At 42.3% G+C, this 12,221-nt stretch overlaps 1 protein-coding gene across 5 annotated transcripts in view; it reads right to left on the bottom strand.

Moving 5' to 3' along the window:
* Nucleotides 1-12,221, bottom strand: part of LOC105497363 (E3 ubiquitin-protein ligase RNF216) — a 164,978-nt gene that overhangs the window by 136,084 nt on the left and 16,673 nt on the right. For 3 of the 5 annotated variants that reach the window (XM_071095356.1, XM_011768359.3, XM_011768360.2), the window contains exons 2-3: nucleotides 10,739-10,874; nucleotides 1,327-1,460 (exon numbers count right to left, since the gene is read on the bottom strand). In XM_071095356.1, coding sequence (XP_070951457.1) covers nucleotides 1,327-1,460; nucleotides 10,739-10,805 — 201 coding nt within the window. In that variant the 5' untranslated portion in view covers nucleotides 10,806-10,874. Of the gene's footprint in view, nucleotides 1-1,326; nucleotides 1,461-10,738; nucleotides 10,875-12,050; nucleotides 12,191-12,221 lie in introns of all 5 variants that reach the window. The other 2 variants (XM_071095354.1, XM_071095355.1) reach the window with 2 other exon arrangements.

Below are 12,221 nucleotides of genomic sequence, written 5' to 3'. Positions count from 1 at the left end.
ACCAATTTCTTAAACAGGGCAGTTTAAATCTTCAATGGGTATCATAATGAATTTCTCTCTGCTTTAATCCTTATACGGGAAAGGTGGTCTGAAGCAGCCTGATGTTAACTAATCAGTTATTTTTCTCTTTTGTCTCCTTGTCCCAGCCTGACAAGAGAAGTAACTTTGAAAGGACTTTGCTTCTGCTCTCTTTAGTCCTTCTCTGTCTATAAAGCCAACCACTTTTGCTCAGCTCAGAACACCTACTGAATTTTATGGAAGAAAGTGTTGTTTGGTTCTAGAACCACAAAAAAGCCAACTGGGATCTTTAAACAAAAACAAACAAACAAACAAACAAAAAGGCAACAGACTTGTAGTTTAAAAAACACAGTTTAAAAGTACAATGAAAGGGCCGGGCGCGGTGGCTCATGTCTATAATCCCAGCACTTTGGGAGGCCGAGGTGGGGAGGATCACAAAGTCAGGAGTTCGAGATCAGCCTGGCCAAAATGGTTAAACTCGTCTCTACTAAAAATACAAAAATTAGCCAGGTGTGGTGGCAGGCACCTGTAATCCCAGCTACTCGGGAGGCTGAGGCAGGAGAATCGCTTGAAATCAGAAGGTGGATGTTGCAGTGAGCCGAGATCACGCCACTGCACTCCAGTCTGGGCAAAAGAGCGAAACTCCGTCTCAAAAAAATAGAAGTACAATGAAAGAAAAGATGTCATTCACAAAAGCAACAGAAAATATAAAATAACCAAGAAAAACAAAAAATGTTTAAGATCTATATTAAGAAAAATTCAAAATGCTTTCTGGCTGAGGAATATAAAAGAAGTCTTGACTACATGAAAAGACAAAATTTGTTCTTGGTTAGAAAGAGCAGGATCATAAAAATTGCTCTATAAATATAACAGGAAGATTTGTTTTGGATTAGGCAAACTGATTACATATATATTTATATTTTGGAATTTAAAAGGTTGATTGTAAACTCCATATAAAAATTTAAGTGCGAGAATATCCAGGATGATTCTGAAAAATGTGGGATAATATGGAGAGAATAAGGCCAATCCAACAGTAAGATACACCATAATGTTGTAGCAATGACAACAGTGCAATCTGGTGCATTAATAGTCAAATGGAACAACGGTGCAGATACTCAATCCAGAAGCAGACTGAAACATACAGCTTCTAAATCTAAGGGTACCTGAGGTAGAATGGAAAAGAGGTTCTCAGAACGAGTACAAGAGGTGCTCTCAGCTGTTCCACAACAAGGCCCACAAGAGTGGCTGAATACTTAGATCACCAACTTGCAATAATAATGTCGCAATGTAAGTTTAAAGAAAACTCACTTCTGTCAGGATGACATCATCATCCAGGTCCTCTTCTTCATGCTGCTGAGGAGCTGGGGTGACCAGCATTGGAATCCCTTCCTCATCTGAAGAGTCAGATATGGTGATGGGCCCATCTCTGAGATTGATCCACTCTACAGGAAAGCAGAGAACACTGTTACTGGGAGGCTGGCAGTATCACATCCAACCCTTTAAGTTTGTCCTGACAAGGGTACAGCCTAAAGTCAACTTCATGGCTACTACTATAACGTACCTCCTTAAGCAGCCCACGCACTTAGGCATTAAGAGCCATGTTTCTATGCTGACTTTTGCCAATAACACATTTTGGGAACTGCTAGAGAACATCTGACAATTACTATGCTCAAGATTATAACTTTTTCTCACACTAGGTTGGAGAAATCTGTTCATAAAATTTTCTGGACTGCCAATTTCTTTAAAGTGAAATAATGGTCTCCCAATCCATCTCTATTCCTCCCGGGAATATGTGGCTATTTTATTTAAATTGTTTGGTCTGAAAAAATTACCACTCAAAAATAGTAAAAGTTTAATTATTTAAAATATTGAAATTTGCTCATCTTAAACACAAACTTTAAGAATCATTTAGGCAAACCTATTTCAATGCTTTAGTCAAGCACCCATTTAGCACCTATGACAGTCAGCAATTTAACTTTCCAAGTTTCCTTTAAAATATATAATCTAACCATCTAGATGCAGTAATTCTATTCAATGTCTTTATTTCCTTTTTTTTTTTTTTTTTTTTTGAGACGGAGTCTTGCTCTGTAGCCTGGGCTGGAGTGCAGTGGCCGGATCTCAGCTCACTGCAAGCTCCGCCTCCCGGGTTTAGGCCATTCTCCTGACTCAGCCTCCGGAGTAGCTGGGACTACAGGCGCCCGCCACCTCGCCCGGCTAGTTTTTTGTATTTTTAGTAGAGACGGGGTTTCACGGTGTTAGCCAGGATGGTCTCGATCTCCTGACCTCGTGATCCGCCCGTCTCGGCCTCCCAAAGTGCTGGGATTACAGGCTTGAGCCACCGCGCCCGGCCTTTATTTCCTTTTATCAATTTGAAAACAGGCCATGTTTGATAAGAATTACTGGGTAACACAAACTGGTATTTTTTCCTGTCTAGTTCCATAGGAATATCAAAGGTTAAATTGGACAATTTAAAAAAGCACTGGCTGGGAGCAGTGACTCATGCCTGTAATCCCAGCACTGTGGGAGGCCAAGGTGGTTGGTTCATGACGTCAGGAGTTTGAGACCAGCCTAACCAACATGGTGAAATGTTGTCTCTACTAAAAATACAAAAATTAGCCAGCCGTGGTGGCACACGCCTGTAATCCCAGCTACTCAGGAGGCTGAGGCAGGAGAATCATTTGAACTCGGGAGGCAGAGGCTGCAGTGAGCTGAGATCGCACCACTGCACTCCAGTCTGGGTGACAGTGAGACCTCGTTTCAAATTAAAAAAAAAAGTCATTAAGTGACCTAAAAGAATGGAAGAAGAAAGAAGAGAGAAGAAAAGAAAGAGGCATCTCATCACTGCAATTTCTGAAATTCTTCCATTAAAGCTGTAATGTTTTTCTTTTGTGTGTGTGTTGTGTGTGTGTGTATGTGTGTGTGTGTGTGTGTCTGGGACAGGGTCTTGCTCTATCACCCAGGCTGGAGTACAATGTTGTGATCATAGCTCACTGCAGCTTCAACCTCCTAGGCTCAAGCAATCCTCCCACCTCAGCTTCTCAAGTAGCTAGGACACACTACGATGAACAGTTAATTAAAATAAAATTTTTTTGGCCGGGCGCGGTGGCTCAAGCCTGTAATCCCAGCACTTTGGGAGGCCAAGACGGGTGGATCACAAGGTCAGGAGATCGAGACCATCCTGGCTAACACGGTGAAACCCCGTCTCTACTAAAAAAATACAAAAAACTAGCTGGGCAAGGTGGCGGGCGCCTGTAGTCGCTGCTACTCGGGAGGCTGAGGCAGGAGAATGGCGTGAACATGGGAAGCGGAGCTTGCAGTGAGCTGAGATCCGGCCACTGCACTCCAGCCTGGGCGACAGAGTGAGACTCCATTTCAAAAAAAAAAAAAAATTTTTTTTCTTGTAGAGATGGAGTCTTACGATGTTCCTATACTGGCCTTGAACTCCTGGCCTCAAGTGATCCTCCCACCTCGGCCTCCCAAGAAGTCACTGGGATGACAGGCATGAGCCACCATGCCTGACTTAATTGTGGATTTTTAAGGATGAGGATTTGCCAAGCTCCTCATTCAGCCATTTCAGAAGACACATGTATGGGGGATCATTCTGAAGAGATACTGAGCAAAGAAAAGCTCTAGACATTGGTACATGAGGCACAGGAGTCAAGAGAGAAAAGATACACCACTGAAAATGGCCATAGTGAATAAGACCCCTGCATCCACAGGAAATTGTAGATTCCTCTCTTGAAGACCTGACCCAAGAAAAAGACACACAATCTTGGTGTACCCAATGAAAAAGTTGGTTTAGGTTGGGCACGGTGGCTCACGCCAGTAATCCCAGAACTTTGGGAGGCCCAGACAGGCAGATCACTTGAGGTCAGGAGTTCAAGACCAGCCTGGCCAACATGATGAAACCCTATCTCTACTATAAATACAAAAATTAGCCTGGTGTGGTGGCATGCAACTGTAATCCCAGCTACCTGGGAGACTGAGGCAGGAGAATCGCTTGAACCTGGGAGGTGGAGGCTGCAGTAAGCCAAGATCATGCCACTGCACTCCAGCCTTGGTGCTAGAGCAAGACCCTGTCTCAGGCAAAAAAAAAAAAAAAAAAGAAAAAAAGAAAAAAAAAGGAAGGAAAGACAGGAGGGAGGAAACTGAAGGAAAGGAAGGAAAGGAGAGAGGAGAGGAGGAGGAAAGGAGGAAAGGAAGGAAGGGGAGGGAAGGGAAGAAAAGGGAGGGGAAGGGAGGAAGAAGGGAGGAGGGGAGGAAGAAGGGAGAAAGTAAGGGAGGAAGGGAGGAAAGGAAAGGAAGAAGAAAGGAAGGAAGGAAGGACAGAAGGAAGGAGGGAGGGAGGGAATGAATGAACCTATCACCTTATAATGAAGTCCAGTGTTTGACAAGATACCACACAACATACCACATGTAAGGTTCCAATTAGCTTTTCAAAGTATAACAACACAGCATGCTCTACAAATCAAGTGTACAGCTCTATGAATTAACACAAAAGGGACATCTGTGTATAATCACCACCACAAGGTCAGGAAATATTTATAGCACATTAGTAGCCTCCCTGTGCTTCTCCCAATCTCTGCTCTCCTTCATCCCCAAAGGGAGGATTTCTAATTGCACAGATAAGTTTTGCATGTTTTTGAGTATATATTCTGTGTCTGGCTTTCTTGCAAATAATGACTGAGATACATCCATATTGCATGCTGCTATAATTCTTTGTTGTATATAATCCACTATAAGAATACAACATAAATTACTCCTTCTTCTGTTGATAGACATTTGAGTACGTGGCAGTTTAGGCTATCGTGGATAATACTATTATGAACACTCTTGTGCAAGTCTTTGGTGTACTCATTTTAGTTGCATACATTCTAGGAGTGGAAATGCTGAGTCATGGGGTAAGCATATGCTCCATTTTGGCAGTTAACACTAAACAAATTTTCCAAATTATACCAATTTACACTCCCATCTGCAGCGTAGGATAGTATGCTGCTTCACGTCCTTATGGGAACACAACCATGCTCATTCATTTATATACTGTCTATAGATTCTGACATGGTTTGGCTGTGTCCCCATCCAGAATCTCACCTTGAATTGTAATCCCATAATCCCCACGTGTCAAGAACGGGACCAGGTGGAGGTAATAGGATCATGGGGACAGTTTCCCCCATTCTGTTCCCATGATTGTGAGTCTTGAGGTATCTGATGGTTTTATAAGCACTCGCATTTCCCCTGCTTGCACTCACTCTATCCTGCCTAAGAAGGTGCCTGCTTCTCCTCTGTCTTTTGCCATGATAGTAATTTTCCAGAGGCCTTCCCAGCAATGTGGAACTGGGAGTCAATTAAACCCCTTTCCTTTATAAATTACCCAGTCTCAGGCATTTCTTCATAGCAGTGTGAAAGTGGACCAACACAGTTGCTTTCATGCTACAATGGTATAGTTGAATAGTTGCAACTGAAACCACATGGCCTGCAAGGCTAAAATATTAACTTAGCTCTTTAAATTTGCTGAACCCTAGTTATATTGGCTCACTGCAACCTCTGCCTCCTGGGTTCAAGCGATTCTCGTGCCTCAGCCTCCCAATTAGCTGGGATTACAGGCTTGCAACATCATGCCCAGCTAATTTTTGTACTTGTAGTAAAGATGGGGTTTCCCCATGTTGGCTAGGCTGGGTTTGTTTTTGTTTTTTGTTTTATTTTGCGACAGGGTCACTCTCTGTTGCCCAGGCTGGAGTACAATAGCATGAACCCAGTCCTCCGCAGCCTTGACCTACTGGGTTCAAGTGATCCTCCCTTCTTGGTATCCGAAGTACCTGGGACCTGGTGAACCCAACACCACCATACCCAGCTAATTGTCTTATATTTAATTTTTGTAGAGATAGAAATCTCACCATGTTGTCCAGGCCGGTCTCAAAATCCTAGGCTCAAGTTATCCTACCACTTTGGCCTTCCAAAGTGCTGCGATTACAAGCATGAGCCACTGCACCTGGCTGAGCTTTTCACTTCTTGTCTAATGTATCTTAGGCCACAGTTTTCTTCAAAACATGGCATTACATGTATCTCATAAATATAAGAGGCTATATTTTCATTATCATGTAATTCAAAATAATCTTCTAATTTTCATTGTGATTTCTTCTTATACTGGGTGCAGAATCCCACCTAAGTTTATTACATTTTTGACAGCTTTCTTCCAATCTTCTATATTCATACAAGTGTGTGTGTGTGCTTGCTCTTTCAGTTACTGAAACAAGTCTTAAAAATCCCCACTATAATGGTGTATTTGTCCAATTCTGTTTTAAGATTTGCCAATTTTTGCTTTATTTTTCTATCATGTTACAAAGTATACAGGGATTAGCACTATTTTATCTTCCCAGTGTACTGAAACTTTTATCATTATGAACTCTATCAATGCTTCTGGCTGGAGTTTCTATCAATTTTATCAGATATTACACAGATATATCAGCTTTTTTTTGGGGGGGGTATGTGTGTGGCCATTTGCATGATGTACCTTTTTTCATTCCTGACAAAAACTTTTTAAATCTTTATTTTACCTTCATTTTTAAGCCTATTTCCATTAGGTATAGAATCATAGATGAGTAGACAAAAACACTACTTAGCAATTAAAAAGGAATGAATTACTGATATATGCGACAACAGGGATCAATCTCAAAACATTACCTTTTTTTTTTTTTTTTGAGACGGAGTCTCACTCTGCTGCCCAGGCTGGAGTGCAGTGGCCGGATCTCAGCTCACTGCAAGCTCCGCCTCCTGGGTTCACGCCATTCTCCTGCCTCAGCCTCCCGAGTAGTTGGGACTACAGGCGCCTGCCACCTCGCCCGGCTAGTTTTTTGTATTTTTTAGTAGAGATGGGGTTTCACCGTGTTAGCCAGGATGGTCTCGATCTCCTGACCTCGTGATCCGCCCGTCTCGGCCTCCCAAAGTGCTGGGATTACAGGCTTGAGCCACCGCGCCCTGCCTAAAACATTACCTTTCACAAAAGAATTCAGGTACAAAGAAAACATACAGTATGTATAATTCCATTTATATGAAATTACAGAGTGAAAAAAAGCAGATTAGTAGTTTCCTTAGGCCTGGAGTGGGGTAAGAACTGACTGCAAAGAGGCACAAGGGAATCTTTTTGGAATGATAGAAAATGTTCTATATCGTAATTCAGGTGGTATATTCATTTGTCAAAACTTACTCAACTATACACTTCAAAAAAAAAACTACAGAGGTTGATGCATAATAAAAATTATTAATGTTGGCCAGGAGCAGTGGTTCACGCCTGTAATCCTAGCATTTCGTAAGGCAGAGGCAATTGGATCACTTGAGCCCAGCAGTTCAAGACTAGCTTTGCCAGGCAACATTGTGAGACCCTCTCTTGTTTAAAGAAAAAAAAAATTAATGCAGCTAATAAAAACAAAACTTTATACACCTGAAAAAAGTTCTCATGATGGGTGCAGAGTAAACATACTCGTCTAACAAAACACATCTCCAAAGTCAGTAATTTTCCAAAAGGAATTAGTTGTTCTTAAAGAAACTGTTCAAGTATATTTAAGATCCCATTAAAAAACAAAAACCAACTACAACATTAATTGGATATACATGTACAGAAAATTTTGAAATGATCATAAATACAAGTTATAACTAAGATTAAAAATTGCCTGAATCCAATAAATTATGGTTACAATCACTACCAAGTTAGAATACACTATTAATAAAACCCTGAAAATTAGTCCTTCTTTTGTACTCATAATTTGCATAGCTTGAGCAATTTTATTACTCTTGACTTATTTACCTAATAAAATTTGCTCAATTTTAAATGCTCTGAAAGCCAAATACACAGTTGACTCTTGAGCAACACTGATTTGAACAGTGTGGGTCCACTTATTTGCAGATTTTCTTCCACTTGTGTTACTCCTAAAACAGCAGAACTGCACAAGGCTTTCAGGAGCCTATCCCTTGCACCAGTGTGCCCTGAATGTGAGATGTGGAGTCAAAGGAGATTATTTTGGACCTTTAAGATTTAATGACTGCCCTACTGGGTTTTGAACTTGTGTGGGACCTTTCGCGCCTTTCTTTTGGCCAATTTCTACCTTTTGGAACAGGAGCATATACCCAATGTATGTACCCCCAATTGTATCTTGGGAATAACTAACTTATTTTTGACTTTACAGGCTCATAGGTGGAAGGGATTAGACTTGTCTCAGATAAGACTGAACTTTTGAGTTAATGCTGGAATGAGTTAAGACTTTGGGGACTGTTGGGAAGGCATAATTGTATTTAGCAATGTGAGAAGGACAAGACATTTGGGAGGCGCTGGGGCAGAACAGTATGGTTTGGATCTGTGTTCCTCTCCAAATTTCATATTCAACCGTAATCTCCAATGTTGGAGATGGGGCCTGGTGGGAGGTAATAGGATCATGGGGGTGGTATTTCATAAATGATTTAGCACCATCCCCTCTGGTTGCAACAGTGAGTTCTTGTGAGATCTGGTTATTTAAAAGTGTGTGGCACCTCTTCCCCAATCCCTCTTATTCCTGCTCCAGCCATGTGAGACAAGCCTGCTTCCCCTTCTCCTTCTGTCATGATTTTTTTTTTTTTTTTTTTGAGACAGAGTCTCGCTCTGTCACCCAGGCTGGAGTGCGGTGGCCGGATCTCTGCTCACTGCAAGCTCCGCCTCCCGGGTTTACGCCATTCTCCTGGCTTAGCCTCCCGAGTAGCTGGGACTACAGGCGCTAGCCACCTCGCCCGGCTAGTTTTTTGTACTTTTTAGTAGAGACGGGGTTTCACCGTGTTAGCCAGGATGGTCTCGATCTCCTGACCTCGTGATCCGCCCGTCTCGGCCTCCCAAAGTGCTGGGATTACAGGCTTGAGCCACCGCGCCCGGCCCTTCTGTCATGATTATAAGTTTCCTAAGATCTCCCCAGAAGCAGAGGCCACTATGTTTCCTATACAGCCTACAGAATTGTGAACCAATTAAACCTCTTCTCTCTCTTTATAAATTACCCAGTCTTGGGCATTTCTTTACGGCCAGTGGAGAACCAACTAATACAAGGACCAACCCCTCTTCTTCCACCTCCTCTTCAGCCTACTCAATGTGAAGATAATAAAGATGAAGACCTTCAGAATGGTCCACTTCCACTTAAGGAATAGCAACTATATTTTCTTCCTCTTCCTTATGATTTTCTTAATAACACTTCTTTTCTGTAGTTCACTTTATTATAAGAATACAGTATACAAAACATACAATATATAACACGTGTTGACTGTTATCAGTAAGGCTTCCAATCAACAGTAGGCTATTTGTACTTAAGTTTTGGTGGAGTCGTTTTTCTTTTTTTTTTGAGACGGAATCTTTGCTCTGTCGCCCAGGCTGGAGTGCAGTGGCGCAATCTTGGCTCACTACAACCTCTGCCACCCAGGTTCAAGCGATTCTCCTGCCTCAGCCTCCCAAGTAGCTGGGACTACATGCATGCACCACCACGCCCAGCTAATTTTTGTATTTTTTAGTAGAGACAGGGTTTCACCATGTTGGTCAGGCTGGTCTTGAACTCCTGACCTCGTGATCCACCAGCCTCGGCCTCCCAAAGTGCTGGGACTACAGGCATGAGCCACCACGCCTGGCCTGGGGGAGTCATTTTTCTAAAGTCAGATGTAATTTACTCTCTACTAGAAAAATCATCTTTGTAAACACAAAATATTATCAACGGGAGAAAACAAAACCAGTATAACCTCTTCCATGGAATTTATAATTGCAAAAAATGAACATCAGGGTTCTACACCTCAGCATGAATTTTTTCCTTTTAGCCCAAGTGTAAATGTGAATTCGAACTTAACAGGAAATTTCAGACACATTTAAGAATGTTATAGAATAGCAAGCACTATTCCCTTTAAAAAAAATCAATAAAATTCCCCAAAACTTTAATAACTGTAGAACAGGCCGAGCGCAGTGATTCATGCCTATAATCCCAGCACTTTGGGAGGCTGAGGCGGGCAGATCACCTGAGGTCGGGAAATCAAGACCAGCCTGACCAATATGGAGAAACCCCATCTCTACTAAAAATACAAAATTAGCAGGGCGTAGTGGCACATGACTGTAATTCCAGCTACTCGGGAGGCTGAGGCAGGAGAATCGCTTGAACAGAGGAGGCGGAGGTTGTGATGAGCCAAGATTATGCCACTGCACTTCAGCCGGGTAACGAGCGAAATTCCGTCTCAAAAAAAGAAAAGAAAAAACAAAACAAAACAAAACAAAACTGTAGAACAAAAAAATACATGTTCCAAAATTCCCCTCAAGGTTAAGCCAGAATATTCTGGCAAAAAAGAAATTAAGGATCATGGGAGGACAAGACTGGTTCAGTAACCCCTGTAGTATTTCAGGTCATAAAGGCCTAGTGGAGCACTCCTTTATAATCAACACACCTTCAAAAACTGATGCTGACACTCTCTCTTAAGACTCAATGACTGCACATTAACAGTGTCTTGCCAGCAAATTAATAGCTTATTAATCTCGTTGTAATGAACGAAGTCTTATACTTCATTCATACCAGCAATATCATTATCTGATATAATTCTAGTCTAGTCTTTTTATATCTAAAAATGAAATGTCCCTGGATTCTAAATGGTACAAAATAGGATCATTTCAAAAGACAGAGCTGTGATACTAAAATAAAAAGCCACAGGGAAAGAGACAAAGTGAGAGCAAACAACTTACCTTGTCCCCGATGGCAGTGAAAGTTGTTCAAGTGAATCACCTCTTCATTGCTGTTTCCCTCTGCCATTTTCAAACGCAGACCTGCACATACGGGACTGCTAATATCTAAACATGGTGACCATCTGTTTCAAAAGGTCTGAAAAGGAAGCAAAGAGGAACAGTAAGAAAGAGGGAGTATCAAAACTCTTGCCATGTATCTGGCCAGGGAACATCTGAAGCTTATGCTGAAAACATTCCTTAAGAAAATATATCCTAGGGCCGGGTGCGGTGGCTCACGCCTGTAATCCCAGCACTTTGGGAGGCCGAGGCGGGCGGATCACAAGGTCAGGAGATCGAGACCACGGTGAAACCCCGTCTCTACTAAAAATACAAAAAATTAGCCGGGCGCGGTGGCGGGCGCCTGTAGTCCCAGCTACTCAGGAGGCTGAGGCAGGAGAATGGCGTAAACCCAGGAGGCGGAGCTTGCAGTGAGCCGAGATCGCGCCACTGCACTCCAGCCTGGGCGACAGAGCGAGACTCCGTCTCAAAAAACAAAAAACAAAAAACAAAAAAAGAAAAAAAAGAAAATATATCCTAGGAAGTAGGTCGAAAAAAAAAAAAAAAAACCCACAAAAACTCAAAACGTACGTCATTAAAACATATTTTTAAAATACACATATTAAACAGACAAAGTACAGACAGAGAATTCACATCTTGATACAAATATGTTAACAAAGAAATGAGTTAAGGGTATTAACAGGCGATTCACAAAAAAGAAAACACAGAAGACGCTCAACCTCACTAATAATCAGGGAAAGGCAAATCAGAAAATGAATTATGTTTCAGCCAGATGCAACGGCTCATGCCTGTAATCCCAGAACTTTGGGAGGCCGAGGCGGGAAGGTCACGAGGTCAGGAGTTCGAGACCAGCCTGACCAACATGGTGAAATCCCAGCTCTACAAAAAATATAAAAATTAGCCGGGCGTGGTGGCAGGCATCTGTAGTCCCAGCTATTTGGGAGGCTGAGGCAGGAGAATGGCATGAACCCAGGAGGCGGAGCTTGCAGTGAGCCGAGATTGCGCCACTGCACTCTAGCCTGGGCAACAGAGCAAGACTCCATCTCAAAAAAAAAAACAACAAAAACACCCCACACACACGCACACATGGCCAGGCGCAGTGGCTCACACCTGTAATCCCAGCACTTTGGGAGGCCGAGGTGGGGGGATCATGAGGTCTGGAGATTGAGACCATCCTGGCCAACAAGGTGAAACCCTGTCTCTACTAAAAATTTTAAAAATAATAATAAATAAATAATAAAAATACAAAAATTACCAGGGTGCGGTGACGGGCGCCTGATATCCCAGCTAGTCGGGAAGCTAAGGCAGGAAAATCACAAGAACCCGGGAGACAGAGGTTGCAGTGAGCCAGGATCACGCCACTGCACTCCACCCTGTGCGACAGAGAGAGATTATCTCAAAAAAAAAAAAAAAAAAAAAAAAATTA

The sequence above is a fragment of the Macaca nemestrina genome, chromosome 4, assembly GCF_043159975.1.
Source record: "Macaca nemestrina isolate mMacNem1 chromosome 4, mMacNem.hap1, whole genome shotgun sequence".
In the NCBI taxonomy this organism is placed as follows: Eukaryota; Metazoa; Chordata; class Mammalia; order Primates; family Cercopithecidae; genus Macaca; species Macaca nemestrina.
This window is presented reverse-complemented; position numbering and strand designations above follow the sequence as displayed.